Source organism: Diospyros lotus, chromosome 12 (assembly GCF_014633365.1).
Source record: "Diospyros lotus cultivar Yz01 chromosome 12, ASM1463336v1, whole genome shotgun sequence".
Classification (NCBI taxonomy): domain Eukaryota; kingdom Viridiplantae; phylum Streptophyta; class Magnoliopsida; order Ericales; family Ebenaceae; genus Diospyros; species Diospyros lotus.
The window spans coordinates 22,796,737-22,821,851 of NC_068349.1; the positions used below are offsets into that span (position 1 = coordinate 22,796,737).

A 25,115-nucleotide genomic window follows, 5' to 3' on the forward strand; every position below is an offset into this window, starting at 1 on the left:
GAGAATGCAGGATGATTAAGGGCAGCAAGCTGCACAAGATGATGCTCACTAAAGGAAGACAGATAGCACAGCTGTATTCTATACAAGCCATGGCAGTGCAGAAGGACGGCAAGTCCCAGAATAGCCAACAGCCAGCAGATCAGACCATTGAAGCTCAAATCTCTAGGAAGGTACATAATTCGGATACCTTGCGCCTACTTTTGATGGATTTTAAGGACTTACTTGATGAGCCCCATTCCTTACCACCCCAACGTTCTTTGGACCATTCCATTCCTTTGAAACCACATTCAGACCCTATTAGCATTAGGCCTTACAGATACTCTCCCATCCAAAAATCTGAAATAGAAAAACAAGTCAATTCTATGTTGAAAACCTCTATAATTTGTCCCAGCCAAAGCCCATATGCCTTTCCTGTATTTCTTGTTAAGAAAAAGGATGGTACATGGAGATTTTGTATTGATTATAGGTAGCTTAACTTTCACACTGTCAAAAATAAATTCCCTATACCCCTAATTGAAGATTTACTAGATGAACTCTATGGAGCCAAGGTTTTTTCCAAACTGGATCTCAGATCTGGTTACCACCAAATCCGTATGGCACCTAATGACATCCACAAAATCGCTTTTCGGACACACCAAGGGCTGTATGAATTTACTGTCATGCCCTTTGAGTTAACCAATGCGTCCGCGACTTTTCAAGCCTTAATGAACCAAATCTTCCAGCCTTACTTGAGGAAGTTCATCCTTGTTTTTTTTTATGACATCCTCATCTATAGCCCTGATTTAACACAACATGTTACTCACCTTCACCTTACTTTTGAAGTCCTTAGGATTCATCAATTGTATGTCAAGTTATCTAAATGTGCCTTTGCTGAAACTGAAGTGGAATATTTGGGACATATTGTGTCGGGAGAAGGAGTGAGGACAGATCTGGCTAAAGTGGCTGCCATGGTAGAATGGCCAAGACCAGTGGCTGTAAAAGAATTGAGGGGATTCCTGGGATTGACGGGGTATTACAGAAAGTTTATTCGGAATTATGGGACAATAAGCAAACCCCTAACTGAATTACTTAAAAAAGATGCCTTCCAATGGAATCCTAAAGCTGAAACTGCTTTTATTCAGCTTAAAAAGGCTATGACTGAGGCCCCGATGTTGGCATTACCGGATTTTACAAAAGGTTTTGTAGTGGAGACGGATGCTTGTGACAAAGGAATAGGAGTTGTGCTGATGCAAGGAGAACGACCAGTGGCATTCATTAGCCAGGCTTTAGCTCCAAAACACCTAGGATTGAGTGTCTATGATAAAGAACTACTAGCGGTATTGGCAGCAGTAGAAAGATGGCAACATTACTTGGAAGGGTTTCCGTTTGTGATAAAAACAGATCACCAAAGCCTTAAATTTTTGTCATAGCAAAGATTGCACACACAATTACAATGGAAAGGCATCTCCAAACTGATGGGGTTAGATTTTACAATTCAATATCGAAAGGGTAGAGAAAACATGGTAGCGGATGCATTGTCCAGGAGGGATGAGAAAGGCACTTGTCATGCAATATCTACTGTTCTGCCTATGTGGATTCAGGAGTTGGTACGAAGTTATGACACCACGGATTGGATTAAGGAGAGGGTGGCCCAATTAACAATGCAACCAGCAAGGCAGCAAGGAAATCCTAAGGGATATACTTTAACTCGAGGGGTGCTTCGTTACAAAGGCAGATTGGTAGTTGGAGAAGACCAAACGCTTAAAGAGCAGATTAAAAAGGCCTTACACTGCTCACCAATAGGGGCACATTCTGGAGTAAGGGTCACCTATCAAAAGGTGAAGCAACTCTTTTTTTTGGCCAAGATTGAAAAGGGATGTGGTACAATTGGTGCGGTCGTGTGAGATCTGTCAGTAGTGTAAACATGAACAGGTCTCTTACCCTGGGTTATTGCAGCCTTTAGCAATTCTGGAGCAAGCATGGGAGGAGATATCAATGGATTTCGTGGAAGGCCTACCTAGATCAGAAGGGAAGGATGTGATATTAGTGATAGTAGACCGGTTGACCAAATTCAGCCATTTTATCAGCTTAACTCACCCATTTACAGCAGCAAAGGTGTCACGAGTCTTCCTAGATTCAATGGTCAAGATCCATGGGGTGCCCAAATCCATAATATCTGATAGGGATACCATTTTTACCAGTCGCTTTTGGTAGGAATTATTCAAAAAATTAGGTGTCGAGTTACATATGTCAACTGCATACCATCCCCAAACGGAGCGGGTAAATCAGTGTGTTGAAGCCTACTTGCGCTGCATGTGTTTCACAAAACCCAGGAGTTGGAATAAGTGGTTAGGCCTAGCTCAATGGTGGTACAATTCTAGTTACCATAGCACCATTAAGAGGAGTCCTTTTGAGGCCATGTTTGGGTATAAACCAACCCTCCTACCTGCAATTTCAGGCCCTAATCCTACTATGGCAGCAGTGGGCGAGTATTTCTCACAAAGGCAGTCGCTGATAACTATCTTAAGGAAGGAGTTAACCACTGCCTAGAACCGAATGAAGTAGATGGCGGATAAAAGGAGGACTAAAAGATCATTTGAAGTGGGGGAGCAGGTCTATTTGAAGGTCAGACGCTTCCTCCAACAGCCTTACACCACAATTCCAGTTTCCAAGCTAAGTCCTAAGTATTTTGGACCATTTTCTATTGTGGCCAAGGTAGGAGCAGTGGCATACCGATTGCAAGTACCAGAAGGGGTGCAAGTTCACCCTGTTTTTCATGTTTCATTACTTAAGCCAGTTAAAGGGCCCCTAGCTAATGTCAGCACAGAATTACCTCCCATAGCGGAGCAGCTGGAAGAGGAGGTAGAGCCTCGCGCCATTGCTAAGAGAAGGATCATATACAAGGGCAGTTTACCTATTACACAAGTACTGATTCAGTGGACTAATCGGCCACTAGAGCATACTACTTGGGAAAATTTACTAGAATTGTTGCAGCAGTTTCCCAGGGCTGCCGAACTCTTATAATTCTTGAGGACAAGAATTGATTGAAGGGGAGGGCAATTGTCACGACCCTAAGGGCAGTATAGTATTCAGCTTTGCTACTGGTGCAAATGTCTCGTTGTAGTCAATATTGTATGTCTGAGTGAACCCCTTTGCAACTAGGTGGACTTTGTACTGTTCTACTATGCCATTTGCCTTGTACTTCACCGTGAACACCCACTTATAGCCCACTGGTTTCTTCCCATTTGGCAAAGTCATCACCTCCCAAGTTTCATTTTTTTCTAATGCCCTTATTTCTTCCATCACCGCTTCTCTCCATTCTGAAATCTCCAAGGCTGCTTGAATATTCTTAGGAATCTGGATTCTGTCAAGGTTAGATGTAAAAGCACGACACTTGGCACAAAGAGCATTGTAAGATACAAATTTTGAGATAGGATGAAGAGTACACGAATGATGTTATTTTCTAAGAGCAATGGGTAAGTCATCAAGATTTTTTACCTGGTCAGGATTGAGTTTTGGCTCATGAGTAGTCGAAGCTATCACCGATTTTGACTCTTTTGGTGCTTCAGATGTGAGAGTCTCATCGGGCTTTGATTTAGGTCACCTTTAGTAGACAAGTGTCTCCCTGTCTGTTTGTTTTCCCACACTTCCCCCTGAGTTCAAGATTCTTTCTGTGTTGGACAAAGAAGGAAAGGGTGTATTGTATGGGGTAGATTTAAAGATCGCAACATCGAAGTCAGTGTCTGAGGGGCGAGCTTCACTCAAGGACTCCCCCTGAAGCGAGTAGTAGGGAGTATGCTAAAAAAATGTGACATCCAGACTAACAAATAACTTCTGTGAGAAAGGGTCATAACATTTGTAACCCTTCTGAGTGGGAGAGTAGCCAAGAAAGACACATTTGAGAGCTCTAGGATCCAACTTATTACGTTGGGAGGCGTGAATGTGGACAAACACCGTGGACCAACATGAAGTGGGAGAGATGAACTGAGCCGAGAATTAGGGAAGGTCGCCTGGAACTTTTGGAGAGGGGTTGCAAATGAGAGAACTCAACTAGGCATTCGATTGATGAGAAATGCGGAGGTCAGAATGACATCACCCCAAAATTTATTTTTCATGTGAGGTGAATAATAGGGCATGAGCTACCTCAAGAATATGTCGGTTTTTCTGTTCAGCAACCCCATTTTGTTGGGGGGGGGGGTGAACGCAAGAACTGTGGTGAGTAATACCTTTGTCTTGAAGATAGGAGCCTAAAGAATAATTGAAGTACTCACTACCATTATTAGTACAAAGAATTTAGATTTTTGTGTGAAATTAGGAGTAAATCATAGTGTAGAAGTTCATGAATACAGAACTAATCTCAGATTTATCGTGTAGTAAATACACCCAACAGAGACGAAAATGGTCATCAATAAGGTAATAAACTATTTTTTGCAGGTCCTATTGGGAACCCGCAAAAGCCCCTAAAGATCAAAGTGAATCAAGGTAAAAGGAAATGATTGTTGATAAGGAGATGAGGGAAAAGTAACGCGATTATGTTTTGCAAGTTCACAAACTTCACATTGTAAATCCAAGAGAGTTTTATTCAAACAAAGTGAAGGAAACAAATGTTTTAAATATTGAAAACTAGGATGGCCCATTAGTTTGTGCCATAACAAAAGGTCACTATCCCTAGGACTAGATGCAGAATTACAAATAGAAGGATGACATTGTTTACTCATGTGAGCGTCATTAAAGTAGGATGGTCCATTTGTTTGTGCCATAACAAAAGGTCACTATCCCTAGGACTAGATGCAGAATTACAAACAGAGGGATGACACTGTTTACTCATGTGAGCGTCATTAAAGTAGTAGAGCCCCTCGCATTCCTTAGCATTGCTAATTGTCTTCCCCGATGATAGGTCCTGAAAGACAATGAGAAGACAAAAATGTAGTTGAGCAATGATATTGTTTGGTTTGCTAACTAACAGACAACTGATTGCAAGAGAGATTAGGAACATGAAGGACAAATTCCAAAGTAATAAATTCAGAGATACGAATACTCCCCTTGCCAGCTACTGGGGATAAAGTACAATTTGCAATTTTTACTTTCAAGTTACCAGCACAAGGTGAATATGTGGAAAATAAATGATGGGCATTAGTCATATGGTCAAATGCACCAGAGTCAATAATCCAGGGAGTGACCTTGTGACTAAGAGGAGTCAAAAAAGTACCTTTGTGGATTAAGGAACCCGATGGCAGAGAGGTAGAAGATTGACCCGAGGCTTGAAAGGTCGAAAAAAGAGCATATAGCTTCTCAAGTTGCTTGGGGTTAAAACCCTCAATAAAGGCCGACTGAGTGTGATGGGTTGGAGCGCCTGTTTCTGTTTGTTGTTCAGTTGAGGCCTGGTACTTATGGGATTTGTTGGGCTGTCTGGGCTTCTTGTCAGCAGGCTTGCCATGTAAGGCCCAACAGGTATCTTTGGAATGGCCCCATTTTTTGCAATGGTCACAAAATGGTCTTTTATTTTGTCTTTGGCCGGATCCTGTGGGAGGCCCACGGGTTACAAAGGCAGAAGCTTCGGGCCCAGGCGCTATTTTCTCCTTCAACATCACCTTTCTTCTACTCTCTTCACGCCGAACTTCAGAGAACACCTCTTGAATGGACGGTAATGGCCGGCGACCGAAGACTCGGCTCCTCACATCATCAAGCTCTCTGTTGAGCCCAGCTAGAAACTTGTACACTCTCTCAAACTCCATTCTCTTCTTGAATCGCACACTCTCACTCGTGCACTCCCAAGATTCTTCATAGCTTTCTTCCAGTTCCTGCCATAAACCTAGCATATTCGTGTAGTATTTTGTCACCTCTCTTTCTCCTTGCTTCATCTTCCACAACTGAGTCTTCATCTCGAAGATTTGAGAGGCATTCTCGGTGTCAAAGTAGGTTTCGCGAACAGCTTCCTACACGTCTTTCGCCATAGGAAGAAACATGTATGTTTTGCCGATTGTTGGTCGCATGGAGTTGATCAAGCAGGAGGTTGTGAAGGAATTCTCATAACGCCATTTCTGGAAGGCTGCTACGTCCTTGGAAGGTGGTTGTTTGGTCTTGCCGGCAGTGTTCTAAAAGGCGTCAGGTGCTAGTCGAGCGCTAGACCGAAGCCTAGCGCCTAGGACGCCTAGGCGGAACCTAGAAAAACTGTTATTTTCAGCACATAAACCTGCATTATTTTATAACATTTGTTGTTTTCTTGCATTATTTTATATTTTTATCTAATAGTAAATCACACACAAATTAAATTATATATTAATAATAATTTAACCCATAAAATATACTTTTTGACTCTTTTTTTTCCCACAAATTTCCTACCTTTTTGATCATTGCTTTGGTTTATTTGGTGTTTGGTCTCTCTTTCTCTCTCTCTCTCCCCCCCTCCTAAATCTCTCGTTTCCCAGACGAGTTCCATCTTCTCCGCTCCCTCTCTTCAATGACTACTACTACAAGAGGTAAAGAGCCATCGCCTTCTCTTCCGCTTCTCAGAGCAGTGAAGCGACAGTTATGGCGTGTTCAGTTCTTGAGCTTCAGAGGCAAGGACACTTCATCCACCATCTCTACACGCACAGCTCTTACAAATCGCAGCGGCCAGGCCGTGTGCGACCCAGGTAGATAGGCACTTTCGTCCACCATCTCTACACGAACGGCTTTTACAAATCATAGCGACCAGGCCGCGTGAGACCCAGGTAGGTCGGTGGCCACCGATCGGGCCGGATTAATTGGTCTGGCGCTTAGGGTGCTGGTTAAGGCTTAATCGTGGCGGCTAAGGGTTGTCTAGTGCCTGGGCGGCCGCCTTGGCCGTGTTTTAGAACACTGCTTGCCCATAAGGAAACCCAGTTTGCCTTTGCCGTCGATGACTAGCTTGATGGATTAAGCCCATTCTCGATAGTTCTTACCATTCAACTTTTCTACAGTAAGATGAATTGAGGAATTTTCGAACCTGCCAGCTGAACCCATGGAGGGGATTATCTCTGATTCTTCTTCCTGAGTTACCAACTGAGTAGAGTCATGGCTGGCGATCATGGCTTGTTAGGGTTTTCAGAGTATCCACAGCTCTGATACTATGAAGACGATGAGAATATGGAAGTTGAATCAATCTTTTTCAAGTCCTTGATCTTGAACTCATGAGCTAATATTCTCTTAAGATCTTCAATCTCTCCCTTGTCATTACCAGTCATTATTATATCATCCACATAGACAATTAAAATTGCTTTCTTACCATCACTAGCGTGTTTGAAGAACAGTGTGTGATCTGCTTGACTCTGAATGTAGCCATAGCTTTTCACCGCCTTTCCAAATCTTTCAAACCATGCTCTTGGAGACTGTTTTAGACCATATAAGGATTTTTTTAAACGACATACCTTGTTTGTACCGAGGCTCTTCTCAAATCTTGGTGGGAGATCCATAAACACTTTATTCTTCTAAATCACCATTTAGGAAGGCATTCTTTACATCAAATTGGTGAAGTAGGCAATCGGAATTCACTGCAAGGGAGAGAACTCGAATGGAGTTTATTTTAGCTACTGGAGCAAATGTTTCTTGATAGTCTATGTCGTATGTTTGGGTGAATCCCTTAGCAACTAGCCTTGCTTTGTATCTTTCTATTCTCCCATCTGCCTTACATTTTATAGTAAATACCCACTTACAGCCTACTGTTGTTTTGCCTTCTGGTTTGTTCACAATCTCCCAAGTTCCATTCTTTCTAAGAGCACTCATTTCCTCCTGGACTGCTAACTTTCAATCTAGGTCACCAATGGCATCCTGAATTCTTCTTGGGACATGCAGGTTAGAAATCTTTGAAAGAAAAGCCTTATGATAATTAGACAATTTTTGGTATGATAGGTATTTGGCAATTGCGTGTTTGGTACAAGATCTCACTCCTTTCCTAATAGCAATAGGAATATCATTATCGGACATGTCAAATGAAGAATAATCTAAGGGAGTGAGTTTAGAGTTACCATGAGAAGAAGAAATACTATCAGAAGGCCCATCATTTGGAGACGTCAATTATTCAATTGTTAGAGGAATATTGCTTTCTTGTATAAAACTGAAGCTCCGATTTTGAAATATTTTGATCCATTTGTGGTAATTTTGTCCCTGGTTTCAATCCCATCATGCTAGGCACCTATGAACCAGACACACCCTGTTCCACAACGTTTGGAACATTTATATCCTTGAGTTGTTTATCAGAGTGGATGGGAGTACCAATCATGATAGGACGAGGGTCATAGAGTTTTAAGGAGTTATCCTTCTCAACGTTAGAATTCAAAAAATTATCTTTTTGCTCAATATGCTCCCCCTGAAGATGATTTGTGGTCAAGTAGGGTTGAGTTTCGAGGAAAGACACATACATACTGATATAAGTTTTTTTGGTGACAAAATTAAAGCATTTGTACCCTTTCTTATTTGGTGCATAGCCCAGAAAGACATTTTTCAACTGTGGGATCCAATTTGGAACGAAATATTTGAGGAACATAAACGAAGCAAGTGCATCCAAAAACTTTTAAGGGTAACTCAGAATATATACGGCATAGAGGAAAGAGTTGTTTTAAAGAGTGTAAGGGAGTTTGAAATTGTAGAACACGAGTGGGCATACGATTGATGAGATAGGAAGCAGTTAAAATTGCATCACCCCAGAGATATTTAGGGACATTCATAGAAAACATGATGGCCCTAGCAAGGAGATGTCGATTTTTTTCGTTCAGTAATACCATTTTGTTGAGAAGTTTCTCAAAAAGTGGCTTGATGTAAAATTTCTTTTTCTTTTAAACCCCCCCCCCCCCCAAAGATTCATTAAAATATTCAGTGTCATTATCAGATCAAAGAATATAGATTTTTGTGTTAAATTGAGCTTCAATCATATGGAAAAAATCCTTGAAAGTTCTAGACACATCTGATTTTTTTGCAAGTAAATCCAACAAACTCGAATATGATCATCAATAAAAGTAACAAACCATTTTTTGGTAGACAAAGTAGAGACCTTAGACGGGCCCCAAACATCACTATGTATCAAATAGAATGGTTTTGAAGGACAATAGGGTTTTGGATGAAATTTAGCACAACGATCTTTGGATAAATGACAACTCTCGCATTGAAACATAGAAGGATTCATTTCTTTAAACAACGTAGGAAATAAATATTTCAAGTAAGGAAAACTGGGATGGCCTAGCCTAAGATGCCATTGCATTATTTGATTAGAAACAGAAGTGGAACTAGTACCACTCAGCCCGTGAGCTTTTTTATTACACAAGACATCCCCATTCAAATAGTAGAGTCCGTTTATTTCTCTAGCACTGCCAATCGTCTTCCCCGAGTTCTAGGCCTGAAAAATGCAATAGGAGTAAAAAAAGATAACACGACAGTTAGAGTCTTTGGAGAGTTTACTAACAGATAGAAGATTGCAGGCAAGTTTAGGAACATGGAGTACTAATTGAAGATCAATACTATCAGAGAGTTTAATGAGACCTTTACCTGTAATAAGTGAAAGACTACCATCGACTATTCTTATTTTTTCATTACCAGCACAAGGAATATATGAGTTGAATAGATGCGATAAACTAGTCATATGATCAGATGCTCTTGAATCAATGATCCATGGAACATATTGGAATGAACTAGACAAGGCAAAGGAATTTCTACCTGAATAGGCCGATGAACAATTGGGTGTACTAGGGGACATATTGGGTTTTAGCTGTCGCAGAAGTTGATCAAGTTGCTCTTTGTTGAATGGTCTTGCATCAACTTCATGGGCAGTAGGTTGGGATCGCTTTGATCTAGGCTTCCAATTGGCTAGTTTGCCATGAAGTACCCAACAGGTCTCTCGAGTATGGCGTGGTTTATTGTAATGATCACACTAAACACGAGGCTTTTGTTCCGCCTTTCGTTGACCCGCAATATGCCGTCCACCAGCATTAGCATTAGTGATCACGAGCGCCATATTTTCAGATAACCCACTTTCACCACTCTTCTTCTTGCCCAACATAACCAGTCTTCGGCTTTCTTCATACCGAACTTTAGAAAAAACTTCACTTAGAGACGGGAGTGGATTTCTACCGACGATCCTCCCACGGACTTCATCATACTCAACATTGATTCTAGCGAGAAACTTAAATATCCGATTAGCATCGACCATTTTTTGATAATGTTTGCAATCGTCTGTGTTCTTCCACTCATATGTGTTGAAGAGATCCAAGTCCTTCCATATACGCTTTAAAGAATTAAAGTATATGGTGACAGTATCACTACCTTGTCGAATCTCACCAAACTTCAAATTGAGCTTGTAGATTTGGGATTGATTCCCCAAATCGGAATACATGGCAATGACTTCATCCCATGGTTCCTTTGTTGTAGAGAAGCACATATAATTCGAACTTATCTCTTCCTCCATGGAGTTAACAAGCCACGTTATCACCATTGAATTCTCAACATCCCACATGTCATACGGTGGGTCTTTACTATCTGGGGCTGATGTGGCGCCAATTAAATAGTCAATCTTTCCCCGACCTCGAATGTACATACGAACAGATTGCGACCAACATAGGAAATTGGTACCATTGAGACGAATGGTCGTAATCTGTACCGGATGTGAGTTAGAGGAGCTTCGGGGAACTCGAAATTGGTCTTGAGAGGACTGAGATTGTTGGATCGGAGTGACTGAAGATGTAGAATCGGTTATGGAGGCTGAACAATCAGATCAAGGTATTGCACTGCGTGGTGGCAGTAAAACAATCAGATCTAGACAACCAGATTTGGTGGCTGAACAATCAAATCTTGACACACCAGTAGTGACCCACGAATCTAGACCCAGTAGTGACCCATAGATCTAGGCGCACCAGTAGTGATCCGTGGATCTGGGCACACCAGAAGTGACCCACGGATCTAGGCGCTTGGATATAGGTGCCCAATCTGAACAAGGACTTATCTAGGCGCTTGGATCTGGGCGTTTCAGAAGATGGGAGAGGCTCTGATGCGCGAATAGGGGTTGCTCACGAACGGCGACCAGGGATGGCGCTGAACGGTGGATGGGAGAGGATCTGATGTGCGGACATGGGCGTCTTCTGATTCTCGATGCTGAGGCAACAAGAGCAGCGGCAAGTCCGGCGAATGGAGGCTAACCTTCACGAGGGGCTAGGAGGCTGCAACCGTTCCAGAGGTGGGAATCCCACTAGAGAACGACGACGACCGTGGTGGCGACAGCGACAAGGATGTTGGATCGCAGAGGCGGCAGCAGGTGTAAGGGCGGCGGCGGCCTGAGGATTGAGCGATGACTGCCGACTGGTGTGAGGGTGGTGGCAAATCTTGGGTATAGTAGAGGAATAGGAGAAATTAGGGTTTCATAGTGGACAGCTGTGATTTAATCCCTAATTCCCGCTCTGATACCATATAAACTAGGTATTTCTCTATTTCTTATATATCATAATATGTTGATTCTATTTTCTCTTTCTAGAGGAAGAGAATAATAGAAAAGGAAAGAGGAATATACATAGAATATGCATAACTTCTAAAAATACAAAGAATATTCTATATCCAAAAATACTTATATTTCTACATGACCTTATATATATAAATATATATGAACAAGATTACATCACTTAACGCCACTTACATACATCCCATGTAATGTAAATATAGAATTTTGGCACTAACACTAACAAATCCTTCCTCATCGAATTCTTTCCCGAATTCAATACCTCCTCCAATGGTCTTAACCCCAAAGTTTTTGGTTGCCTATCTTTTGTCCATATTCACACTCCACATAATGCCCTTAAATGCATCTTTGTTGGATATTTTTTCACTCAAAAGGGATTAAGTGTTATCATCCACTTACAAGAAGTTTCTTATCTTAGTTGATGTCACTTTTATAGAAGATCATTCCTATTTTGATCGTCCTTACCTTCAGGGGAGACTTCCTTCTTGGAAGACAAGGACAAGGATCTATTTCTTCTTGACTTTCCTTTATCTTCGTCTTCTTCTTCTTCTTCTTTTCCTTTGGCTTCCAAGGACTCACAAGGCATGATAAAGGCGAAGCAACCACCAACTTCATCTTGTCCACTACAAGTGTATTCAAGAAGAAAAGCACTAGCCCCTCACCCTATGCAGGCTACATCATCTGAACCGAGTATTAGTCTTGTTTTCCCCGCTCCTAGGACTAAATGGGTCACTAAACCTGTAACTAACTCGGATCCAAATGACCTTGATCTTGCTATTGCCATTAGAAAGGGAACAAGAAATTGTACTAAACATCCTCTTCACTTGTTCATGTCCTATAAAACATGTCTCCTAAGCATAGAGCTTTTCTCAGCAACCTAAACACAATTTGCATACCTAAGACCTTTTTCGAAGCAATAGGCAATGAGAATTGGAGTGCCATGGTGGTGGAGATGGTAGCACTGGAAAAAATTAAACTTGGGAATTGGTGAAATTACCAAAGGGGAAGAACTTGGTAGGATGCAAATGGGTGTTCACGGTGAAGTATAGATCTAATGGGTCATTAGAAAGGCACAAAGTAAGGTTAGTTGCTAAGGGATATACACAAACATATAGGGTAGATTATCTTGAGACATTTTCTCTAATAGCTAAAATGAACATTGTAAGAGTGCTATTGTCTTTGGCTGCCAATATAGGTTGGAAATTACAACAGTTTGATGTCAAAAATGCATTCTTACATGTTGGAGATCTATGAATTTGGGTCAAAGACTGGGGAAGATTTAGTATGTAGGTTGAAAAAGGCCCTATACGGACTAAAACAATCACCAAGAGTATGGTTTGGACGGTTCACCAAAGTTATGCTTGGTATGGGATACAAATAGAGTCAAGGTGATCACACTGTTTGTTCATCATTCGACCACATGGGGAGTAACTACATTACTTGTATATGTGGATGATATTATAGTAACTGGCAATGATATGGAAGGAATGAAAATTTTAAGAAGCTTCTTGGTCAAGGAATTTGAGATTAAGGAACTGGTCAAGTTGAAATACTTTTTGGGTATTGAGGTTGCTAACTCTAACAAGGGAATCTTTATATCCTATCAAAAAGACATACTTGACTTGTTAACCGAAACTGGTAAGTTGGGAAGTAAGGCTGTTGATGCACCCATAGAACCCAATCACCGGCTACGAGACGTCCCAGAAGATGGTGCATTGGATAAAGGTTCATATTAGAAGCTAATGGGAAGGCTCTCACATACATGACCGGAAATTGCTTATGTAGTAAGTGTGGCTAGCCAGTTCGTGCATAATCCTAAGGAAACTCATCTAAAAGCGGTGTACAGGATTCTACATTATTTAAAAGGGACACCAGGTAAAGGCATATTGTTTAAGAAAGGGGGAGACCTACCTCTCGAGGCCTGTACTGATGTCGATTATGCAAGATCAGTTGTTGATAGGAGGTCAACATTAAGGTATTGCACATTTCAAGGAGGTAATGTTGTGACTTATAGAAGTAAGAAACAAAGTATTGTAGCTAATTGAGTGTTGAAGCAAAGTTCAGATCAATGGCCCTGGGAATATGTGGATTACTTTGTATCAAGATACTCTTGGAAGACCTAAAACTCAAGTGGAAAGAACTTATGAGACTCTACTGTGATAATAAGTTAGTTATTAATATTGCTCATAATCCAGTACAGCATGATCGAACAAAACATGTTGAAGTGGATAGAGATTTCATAAAGGAGAAACTAGATAGTGGCCTAATTTGCACCCCATTTGTGCTTACTGGTGATCAACTTGCAGATATCCTTACAAGAGGACTTCCCAACCTTGTATGCCAAAGATTATTGAGTAAGATTGGAATGCAAGACATTCACTCACAATCTTGAGAGGGAATGTTAGAAGATACTGGATTTTCAAAGATTATTTAAAGATTCATATGCCTAAGATCTATATTTCCAAATGTCCATATTCCTTTCCTAGGGGATCCTATCTTACCAGTCTAGGGTGTACATATTTAGGCAATTGCCTAACTTAGGGATTAGTTTTCTTCATTGAATAATTGTATATAAGTTGTGTAATACTATCCTAAGAAGTGAGATTGGATGATCGGTTACTCTTGACAGATAGATATTCAAGAAAAAAAGAGTAGAATTGGAAGTCCAGTAAGAAGGAAGAAAATTATATTTGAAGTATTAACAAATTATTTTCCACACTTATATATATAGCAAATAACCATGAACAAAAAGTTCTATATCTATTTTGAGCAAATTGAAAATTTAAGCCAAAATTGAAATTTAGGCCTTTTAGATTTGCAAATTTCAATTATGCTCAATGAAAAAGAATAAGAGGTAAAATTTCATATTGTATTGATTTTAGCCACTGAAGGTAGTCACGTCTTGGTAGCAAGGGTAAGATTGCATACGAAAAATAACTGTCACTCTAGACAAACTATGAAAAACCGTTGGGGCGTAACCCTTCATAACGACGCGCTACACTGTCTGCGTGTAGTGTCAAGTGAGGTAGGGCCGTTGCATCGGCGCCCGGATGTAGTGACAAATGAGCAAGGGTCCTCGCATTTACTTAAACGGATGCATGTAAAGAAGCTAGTCTAAAATCAAAAACAAAATCAAATTCAAAGTCAAAGCCAAAATCAAAATCATAGATGAAGGATTGGGTCATGGAACATAGGAAAATTAACAAGCAAAGCTATGGAAATGGTAGATGTGATTATTAGAAGAAATATTAATATTATGTGCCTTCAAGAGACAAGATGGGTAGAGAAAAAAGCAAAATTTTTATCAAAAACTGGATATAAAATATGGTACACAGGAAATGATCGAGCAAGAAATGAAGTGGGGATTATTATGGATAAAAGCTTAATAGATGAGGTAGTGGATGTAAAGAGAATTGGGGATATGATTATTATGGTGAAGGTTGGTTTAGGAAGAATGACTATGAATATCTTTAGTACATATGCATCACAAGCGGGGTTAGGTGAGGAGATAAAAGCAAAATTCTAGGAGGACCTAGAGGGACTTATACAAATGATACCAAAAGGAGAGAAGGCGATTATAAGAGGTGACTTAAATGGTAACGTGGGTAGAGACAGAAACGGTTATAGAGAGGTATGTGGAGGGTATGGATTTGGAGAAATTAATAATGAGAGTAAGTTTATTCTAGATTTTGCTATGGTATATGGGCTCATCATAACCAATACTAGGTTCAAAAAACAGGACGAACACTTAAATCACATATAAAAATGTCACATCAAGCACTTAAATAAATTACTTTCTCATGAGACAAGAGGATCGGTTATCTTGTAGGGATTGTAAGGTGATACCAGGAGAGTGTTTGACTACTCAACATAGACTTTTGGTACTTGATGTTCAAGTAAGAAATTAGAAGAGAAAAAATCACATAAAACAAAATCCAAGAATTAGGTGGTGAGATTTAAAATGGGAGAAACAATTAATCTTCTAAGAAAAATTAAAAGGTAAAAGGGAATGGATTGGAGAAAGACAAGCAAACCAAATGTGGAGGGAAATGGCTACTGCCCTAAGAAGCACGGCAAAGGTAGTTCTTGGAGAGACAAATGGTAGAGCCCTAAACCTTAAGGAGTCTTGGTGGTGGAATGAAGAGATACAATTGAAAATTAGAAATAAGAAAACTTGCTGTAAGGTTGTATATCAGTGCAACAATAAAGAAAACTTAAAAAATTGTAAAGAAGCGAAAAAGGCAGCAAAAAGAGCTGTTAGTGAAGCAATGTCAAAAGCATATGAGAATCTATATAAATGACTTGATACAAAAGATGGAGAAAGGGATATATATAAATTAGCTAAAGCAAAAGAAAGAAAAGCAAGCGATCTAAATCAAGTGAAATGCATAAAAGATGAAAACCAAAGTGTATTGGTGTATGAGGGAGCGATTAAGGAGAGATGGAATAAGTATTCACAAAATTATTCAATGATTGTGGGGATACAAGAGTTAGCTTGGAACATCTTAGTAACTCCGAAGGGAACATGAGCTATACATTTTATTGACACATAAGTTAAAAAAAAAATAAGACAAGCATTAAAAAAGATGAAAAATCATAAGGTAGTGGGACTGGATAATATACCAATAGAAGTATGAAAATGCATGGGAGAAGAGGGCATCTCCTAGCTAACGAAATTATTTAACGTTATCCTTAAATCAAAAAAGATGCCAAATGAGTGGAGGAAGAGTACTTTGGTTCCTATATACAAGAACAAATGAGATATTCAAAACTGTAAAAATTACAGAGGAATTAAGTTAATGAGTCATACTATGAAACTCTAGGAGAAAATAATAGAGCAGAGGCTCAGAAAAGAAACAGACATCTCGAAAAATCAGTTTGGTTTCATACCTGGTATGTCAACAATGGAAGCTATATGCCTACTGAGGCGCCTAATGGAAAGGTATCGGGATCATTAGAAGGACCTGCATATGGTGTTTGTAGATATAGAAAAGGCCTATGATAGGGTCTCTAGAGAAGTATTATGGAGGGTTTTAGAGAAGAAAGGAGTCCGAATAGCCTATATACAAGCCCTTAAGGACATGTATCACGGTGCAGAGACAAGGGTCAGAACATACGGTGGGGATACTGAACCGTTTAAAATTACAATGGGACTGCATTAAGATTCTATACTAAGTCCATACTTATTTGCTTTAGTAATAGATGAACTCACTAAACACATTCAGACAAAAGTGCCATGGTGTATGCTATTTGCAGATGACATAGTGTTGGTGGATGAAACAAAAGAGAGAGTGAACACTAAGTTTGAGTTGTGGAGAAATAATTTAGAATCTAAGGGATTTAAATTAAGTAGAAGGAAAACTGAATATATGAAATGTAAATTTAGTAAGAATGCAAGAGTAGAGGATGTTATAATAAAATTGGAAGACCAAATCATACCAAGAAAAGACCATTTTCGATATTTGGGATTTGTGATTCAAAAAGATGGAGAAATTCATGAAGATGTCACGCATAGAATTAAGGTAGGTTGGCTAAAATGGAGAAATGCATCGGGGGTGTTATGTGATGGTAAAATCCCATTAAAACTGAAAGAAAAATTCTATAGGATAGTTATAAGACCAGTTTTGTTATATGGCTCAAAATGTTGAGCAGTCAAATACCAATATGAGCAAAAAACGAGCGTAGTGGAAATGAGGATGTTAAGATAGATGAGCAACCATACAAGAAAAGATAAAAGGTTATTTGTAATAAGGTAGTAGTAGTGCCAATCGAGGAGAAGATGAGAGAGATTGGACTAAGATAGTTTAGTCATGTGAAAAGAAGACCAAGAGACGCTCATGTGAGGAGAGTATGAAATGGAACAATTAGTCAAAAAAAGAGGTAGATATTAAAGTTTGATATGAAGTGTATGGACCTAAATGAAGATATGACAAAAAACAAAAATACATGAAAGTCTAAAATTCATGTAGCCGACCCCACATAGTGGGATAAAAGCTGGATATGTTGTTTTAAACACACTGGTTGTGTCATTGTGGAGTCTTTTTTTCCAGTATTGGTTACCACACACCAAAATGGAAGGGTTTGTGCCTTGTACTTCAAGATCAAGGGATATTTATATAATTTATTTGTTGTCTAAAGAAATACACTCTCTCCGAGAAAGAGAGAGAGATTTCAAATTTGGTTTAAAGCCTGCACTTATTATTGACATTATAAAGCATAAAAAATATTAAGTCAGAGTCTACTTTTCAATGTTGAGTATCTACTAGTATCTTGAGGGTAAAATTGTATCAACTGGTGTAATCTTACCAGCAATTTTTTATGCATGTTGGATTGCATGGTTCTTTATTCTTTGGCATGTGTATTGTCTCTTGAAGGTTATGCATTAATATTGTTCATTGCTTGATTTGGTATCTCAATTTCTTACACAATTTATGAGCTTATGGCTCCCATAAATGTCTTTAATCCATATCTAAGTCAAAAAATGTAGTCACTATTTCTGGAGCCACTTTGGAAGTTATGGTAAAGTTCTACACATATCTCTGATTTTATCTGTTTGTCTACATGATTAACATCTACATAAAACTTATTGAGATGGGCTTTATAATAGAATCTCCATTCGCACTGTATGTATAGTTAATCTCTGTTCACGCTTGGCTTTCTATAGGAGGTTAAAACTATTTTTCTCTCACTCCCTTTCAGTTCTTTGCCACTGAGTTTTATACCTCTCTTGGGTGGTTACAGGAAGGTGGCAATGAGATAGGAAGAGGTGGAAGCCCTTTTGATTGTACATTCTTATTCACACGTTCTTATCTCAGAGGAAGAATTGTCAAGTCTCAGAGCCTATAGTTTCAAGCTGTTAATTCATGCTTCAATTCATTGAGATCTACAAGCACCTAGGAAGCAGTAGTCTTGCAATTTACGATATTTTCATCCTTCACTATGTATAAAAGTGTTGATTTCTATTCATTAAGAGTTTGCTCAGTTCATGAGAAGAACGTATGGGTAGTTCTCTAAGAAGCATGACGCTGATATTTGACTTTTGTCATCTCTTTCAAGTTCTTGACTGTTAGTGTAGGTGCTCTAGACCCAATCAGATTGGGCATGTTATACACTGACAATTGTAATCATGTTTATTATTTGAATAAGGAGTTGTTCAAATTCACAAGAAGTCATTCTATTAGTTTCTTGTTATTATTGTAATAACCAAATGAAACTAGATAGAAGTCCATATGATGTATACTGTGATTAATCTATAAAGATGTGAGATGATGCATCACAGTTTCTAGACATCATTAAACGTCCCAAGTCGTAGCAATGTCAAGAATGGACATTGACAATTGCGGTAAGACTTGTATGTGCTATGTTTTTGCTATGTGATAGCAATGGGGGTCTCACACCCATAGGCATGGGGATGCCTAGACAAGTACATAGGTGACCAATGTTGGAGAACGTGTCACTGGACATGACTCGCCATGAGACTATTTTGGTTATATGTTGATGGAATTCTTATACGAAATGGGTGTAACTAATCCTTGGACCTGAAGTTGTCACGGTCATCTCATAAGAAGACCGATATGCTTTGACATCGTTTCGATGGGCCTAGATAAAGGCTGCACGTGGGCGATCGTTGGGCATATCGTGAGGCTTATGGAGATGGGTGCATAACCAAGATGGGACTCGTCTATCCCTTGATAGAGGATGATGTATCTAAGGCGCCTTCGGTGGATATTCACTTTAAATCCATGGCCATGGTAAAAGAGCTCAATAAGGAGTTATTGATTTACTTTCTATTAAGTGAAGATATCCAGAAGACCGAAGAAAACTCATGTGATCGTTATCAAGCAACACATCGCCATACTTGAGATCACATAAGATACATTGACGAGAGGATCGTATCACATGGTAACCATGCTCGTGAAAGGTTATTTGCGGATTATGAATCCTTCTGAATAATTGGGTAGGCATGATGCCTTGCTAGAGGTCAATCTTGTCTTATGTGTTTGTACCGACACATTGCCAAAATATTCGGAAGTCTAATGAGTCATACGCAATAGGCATGGTCCCTGGCTTAAACCAGGAGAATGGACGTATGGTTAAGTGGGACACTTCGGCAAGAAGTTTTGCCGTCGTAGGTTCTCACGGAAAAAGAACAAATAGACGTAATGACGTCGATATGACGAGGAGTCGTCATAATGGAAAAAGTTTCCTAAAAATGGCAATTAATTAAATTAGGAAGGAGTTTCTAATTTAATAATTTTCTATTTGTTGGAGTGGCAAATAGGAAATAAAATATATTTGGGTTTAAATTAATATTTGGACTAAATTACATTTGGGCCAAATATTAAATTAAATATTATATTTGGACTAAATTAGATTTGAGTCAAATATTAAAATAAATATTATATTTAGACTAAATTAGATTTGGGCCAAATATTAAATATTATATTTGGACCAAATTAGATTTGGGCCAAATATTAAATAAAATATATTTGGGCTTGAATTAGATTTGGGCCATAATATTTTATTTAACCTATAAAAGGATTGGGCCATTTAATTATATTTCTAGTTGGACTAGAATAAGCCCACTTAAGATTCTAATTAAATTAGAATTGATGGGCTAACCCAATCCATTAGGGTTTTAGAAACCCTGGGATATTTCACTATAAATATCCCTTTATGGGTTGTCCAAAACAGTAGTGTTTTTGGTGTCGTTTTTCAAGAGTTGAAAAACGTATTGCCGTTCACTCTTCCCCGTTTCTTTTGGCATCGATTTGAAACGTGGGTGTTCTATTACCGTCCATACACAAGCCACGCAAAGGAGAAAGAGCTAGCACTCCTATTTCGCTCTCCTTGCCAACGGACGCGTGCCGCGTATCACGAGTTAGAGGCCGGACACTTGGACGGCTCGAATCCGCGAACGACTCGATAATCTAAAGGTTAGATTTATTTATTTGTTTGTGAATGATTTGATTTCGACGTTGATCCAATTGTCGGGATCGGAGTAAGTTCAAATTTTTGAACTACGCTGTATGCCCCGTAGCGATCTTGCTTTACTTTCATTGACTGCTTGTAGATTTTGTATATTTATCAAAGATGTCGGTGTGTTAAGCAGTCAATTATTGAGATTGTTATCCATAACTTTGTCAGCAATGCTTTTGTTTTCTCAAAGTCAGATCTGGTCCCTAGTAAACGTGAAGGAATGTGGCTTGGCAACTTGAACTGTACACGCTACATCCCAATGATTTTGTTCCGTCTTTTCTTTTTCATCCTTTAACTGTAGGCAAGATCAATTTCAATTTACTAATTGATATTGTAATAGCTGAACCTTTGATTGGTCATCTTAGTAGGGTAATTCTTCTATCCTTCCATGTTTATGCATGTTTCAGTTTTATCTGTGCTTGCAGAGTAGATATATTGGGTGGGTTTAGCTTGAAAGAGAGTTTAAAGACCATCTCAGTATATGTCAGCTATACCAGGCATGATTCTGAAAAAGCATGTTGGTAAAGATCCATTTGACAGTCTACTAAGTTTCTCCGTTTGTACCATTGTTATTATCATCATAATCCTCAATTAGGTGGAATCGGTCTCTACAACAACAGCAACAATCACAAGCCTTAATTCTATTGAATGGGGTTGACTACATGAATTTTAGCACGTAATCATGGCGCATACTTTACAAGGTAAGACTCATCATCTATACTCCATTAGTTATTTACGAACACCTATTCCAAAAGTTTTGATGCGCCTGCAATTTGTCCTTGAATTCATCTGGTATCTGTTTGTTCAATTAATTCATACATGTACAGAATTGCTTAAAACATTATCATCAAAACAATCACAGAGCTGCAAGAAGGAACATCATGATAAAAACAATCATATTAACAGGCTTCTCTGAAGGCCTACTTCCGCTTGTCAAGCTAGAACTCTCAGTCTTGATCATGATTTTAAATTTGCAATCTCCAACAGATGGATCAGTAGTTGTGATAACTGAAAGGTTCGGGAACTTGCAGGCACTTGCTAGCTGGTTATTCTGCTGGTAGTAGTTGTTGAATGCATACGAGATGTTCCCGCGAGCATCCAAATTTCCACAAGATGTTCCATACCCCAGGCTTGTGCAGTCAGCTTGAGAACAGGCGTAGCTCACACTCGGTGCAACCTGTGAATTATCAAGGCTTGCTGATGACGACATCACACACCACTGTCGGGCCAAGTACTGGACATTGCTTGCTGCTACTAGCCCTCCTGAGTTGCTGGAGTTTGGGGTAAGGTTGTATTTTGGCGTTCCATCGTAGTAAAAGATCCCCCAATGTCGTTCAAAGTTTCCCGGTTGGATGCTCTTGGCATCCTCATCGATAAGGCTAAACAAGTAGGCATCGACAGGACCGGGTCTCATTGGAGTCCCGTGTCCAGATGAGATGTGGGACATGAACCCTTGGTTGAACCTCCTGGCGTACTTCATATTGGCATTCCGGTCTCCATCAGTTGGCCACCCAATTTCTCCCACAATAATGGACATGTTTTCATATCCATTCTTCTGTAAGGTCCACACGAGGGTATCATAGCTTGCATCAAACACATTATTGTACGTTTTTCCATTGTCAGTGAGGGGGGATGAATAACCATCAAAGAAGGCATAGTCAACGGGGAAATTGGGATCGTTATAGAGGCTTATGAAAGGGTAGATGTTGATTGTTACAGGAGCGCCATTGTCATTCAAGAACTTGGTAATCTGAATCATGAGATCCCGAATGTCTGCTCGAAAGTCACCACCCGAAGGAACGGAAGTCGAAGTCTGGTAGACATCGGCGTTTAGAGGGACGGTGACCTTCACCTGATTGCCCAGGCCGGCTTTTATCAAGGCTGCCTGAATATTTTGGAGCGCAGGAAGAGTTGTTGCGATGAAGCTACCGTTGTATGTCTTCAGGAACGGTTCATTTCCAACGGCAACATACCTTGGAAAGACAACGTAAGAGTCAAGCAAATGTTGAGTTGTGCAGCATTATCAAGTAGCTTTGTTATACAAAATGTATAATCCTCATTAACAGAAACGTAAACGAGTTAGTTTGTTATTCCCTGCTTTGCGAGGGTGGGAGAGTCAATTTTTGTGCAAAACCTTTGCTTCGGAAGAGATTGTTTCCATAAAACTCAAATTTGGGACTTTTTGGTTGCAAAGGAAGAAATTCTTTCACAACTATGGTGCATTCGTTAATCTCAAGCTACTTACCATCTCAAACTTGAGCACCGTTGCAATGGAATTCATGGTAAGTTTAAGATGAGTTTGGGTTCTCAAAGTCGGAAAATTTTCAGCTTTTATTTTAGAAGAGCTGAGAAGAAGGTGAATTCTATCTAATACAAATAGCAAGTTTTGTAATTGGGTTGTAATTAGAAACACAGCATGCTATAAGTACACTCTTTAATTATAAAAAAAGAGCTCAATAATTAAATACAACAATAATACTCACAACCGTTAAATATGTAACCAAAAATGCTAAGGTAAACTTCTTCTTTTGTCACTTCACGTACAAAGAGACTCCTTGTTTTATGAGTCATTTTTGTACCTACTCTTAGCTTTGCTTTACTTTACAGAAAGGCTATTTCCATAACTTAAATATGTGGCATTCTAATCATAGAAGGGAGCAACATTACTCTTATCTAACCTGGAGAAGCAAATGAAAATAAAAAATCAAATTAATAACTAACTCAACTTTTTTTTGAGAGAGAAATTTAGTTACAATTTTATACCACCTCTGAACCAACCTAACGGGTCTACTATCATTAAGCTCTTCAACTCCTCTGTTCTGAGAGACTAATGTTATACTCATTTTGACATTTTTGAGAAGAGCAGTAGTCTTGGAATTCCATAACTACTGTGAAACCTCAATTCCTACAATGTCCGGACGAAGATGACGTTAAAAGAACGACCATTCTTATTCATATATAACAGACTAGACTACTACTTCCTTTTGCAAACAAAAGCAGCAACTAATATTCAGGTCTTTATGGGCTACGGGGTCTTTCTGGGTCACCCAAACACCCTTTTTCTGGGCCCTTCAAGCTATATTTCTTAGTTTTGTTTGTGGCTGGTTGGCTTCTTCTCTTAACCTCCGCTCGATCCTCCCAAGGCCTGTTCTTTAAGTATAGTCTTGTTCTTCTCTATTCCACCCTTTATTGTTCAAAGATTTGCCAATTTGCTTTCTTTTACATGTCGGGAAAAGGAAAATGCATGTCTTTATGGCCGTTGCTGTTTGTCAGTCCTTTTATTTAAAGAGCTTTAATGGAGATGAGGTTTAAACATGTACATGAAGAATAATAATAATAATCTAAGCATGGCTTGTGATACGTACACACATACTTACAGTCCATATACACATTTTCAATTGCCATAAATCAATTCTTATATAACTCAAGCCTACAACACCAATACAAGTTCAAATAGAAATATATGGGCCTCAATTCAGTTTATTAATTCAATTTCTTTTCGCTAAGATTTTATTAATTCAAATTGAAATACCTAATGGATATAAACTGGGCATCAAACTTACACACAAATTAATAGATTCATGTTGCAGAAATCAAGTATGCTCACTACAATAACAAATCTAGGCGTGGACTCTGCAGATTTGCTAGCTAGCTAGCTAATACTTGATTTCAGCATATCCACAATCCGATGATAAAGAGCAAGCAGTGAGTCACCTGATGTCGACCTTATTGGAGGAGATATGCAGAGACACATTCTTCTCCACCCATTTCTCAGCTGCCTCCACACTGTTGGCCAGACTCTGCAGCATTTCATTGGGGATCCCCACCATTACCTCAAGCCCTGAACCACTCAGAGCATGCAAAGTGCTCGAATCGGCATCAAATAGCTTCACCTTCTGAAACCCGTTATCCTTGAGCAGCTTCACAACGGTAGAAGTAGGAAGAGGATGAGATGCCTGTGTTCCCCAGTTTGCTCCAATTCCACTCACCGAACCCACCCCCACCATCATCCATAGCAGAAGCAGCAACAAGAAGGTGGTAACAACAAACCTACAACTCAATCCCTCAAACCCCATAACCACAATCCTTGATGATGTACACCTAGCTTCAAGCAACCCGAATTTGTCTCTAAGAAAGTAAAGTTGTTTTGTTGGGTTTATCGCTCCCTTTCTTACAAAACCACCAAAGAGCAGTAAATTCAGTGACCAAAAGATTCAAAGGATGATCAAGTTAAGGCTTTGGAATCGTACGATCCGTGGGACGAAGGTGCGGGGATGTGTATTCGAAGAAAGACATCTTAGCCAGATAGATTGTAGAGAGTTGGGAAGTACAAGAAACCGAAGGAAATAAGCAAAGAACAAAGTGGAATGGGGCTTACCACAAAAGGATCAGACACTACTCATAATTAATGCACTAATCAAACAAACACATACATCCCTGTAGCCAATCCACTTCTTCGTCCTAATTAAATTCTAATACAGCACGTCGGCTCTTGCGTCATAGTTAGGGGCACTGCTACTGCTATGGCCCCATATTCAATAAGGGGTTGGTCAATATAATTAATTAATAAGATGTGTTTTTAAAAAATAAATAATACAGCATGAAAAAACAAAGGTGTCAAAGATACAAAGGGTGCAGTGCAGTTTGAAAATAGGGGGCACCAATGCTTGGAAAACATGTTTGTGACCTTCTTTTAGTAGTA

At 39.4% G+C, this 25,115-nt stretch overlaps 2 protein-coding genes across 7 annotated transcripts in view; one reads left to right on the top strand and one right to left on the bottom strand.

Moving 5' to 3' along the window:
- Positions 1-21,134, top strand: part of LOC127786696 (uncharacterized) — a 94,196-nt gene extending 73,062 nt beyond the window's left edge. Inside the window, exon 10 of one of the 6 annotated variants that reach the window (XR_008020048.1) lies at positions 20,839-21,134. Coding sequence is in view for 4 of the 6 variants with exons in the window: in XM_052314285.1 (XP_052170245.1) it covers positions 18,176-18,280 (105 nt within the window). In the remaining 2 variants the exon portion in view is untranslated. Of the gene's footprint in view, positions 1-18,175; positions 20,791-20,820 lie in introns of those variants that run through there. The other 5 variants (XR_008020047.1, XM_052314286.1, XM_052314290.1 and 2 more) reach the window with 5 other exon arrangements.
- Positions 21,135-21,164: 30 nt separating this feature from the next.
- Positions 21,165-24,878, bottom strand: LOC127786695 (glucan endo-1,3-beta-glucosidase 5). Its single transcript, XM_052314280.1, has 2 exons — positions 24,128-24,878; positions 21,165-22,386 (listed from the first exon to the last, which is right to left on the bottom strand). Exons 1-2 carry the CDS (start codon positions 24,487-24,489, stop codon positions 21,270-21,272), a joined length of 1,479 nt encoding a protein of 492 aa, XP_052170240.1. The 5' UTR covers positions 24,490-24,878; the 3' UTR covers positions 21,165-21,269.
- Positions 24,879-25,115: the final 237 nt, after the last annotated feature.

Excerpts from the sequence above, each read along its gene's own strand:
- LOC127786695 (XM_052314280.1), bottom strand. The coding sequence starts at position 24,489 with ATGGGGTTTGAGGGATTGAGTTGTAGGTTTGTTGTTACCACCTTCTTG. Across the intron at positions 22,387-24,127 it reads TCCAATAAGGTCGACATCAG|GTATGTTGCCGTTGGAAATG; the intron begins GTGACTCACTGC and ends TGTCTTTCCAAG.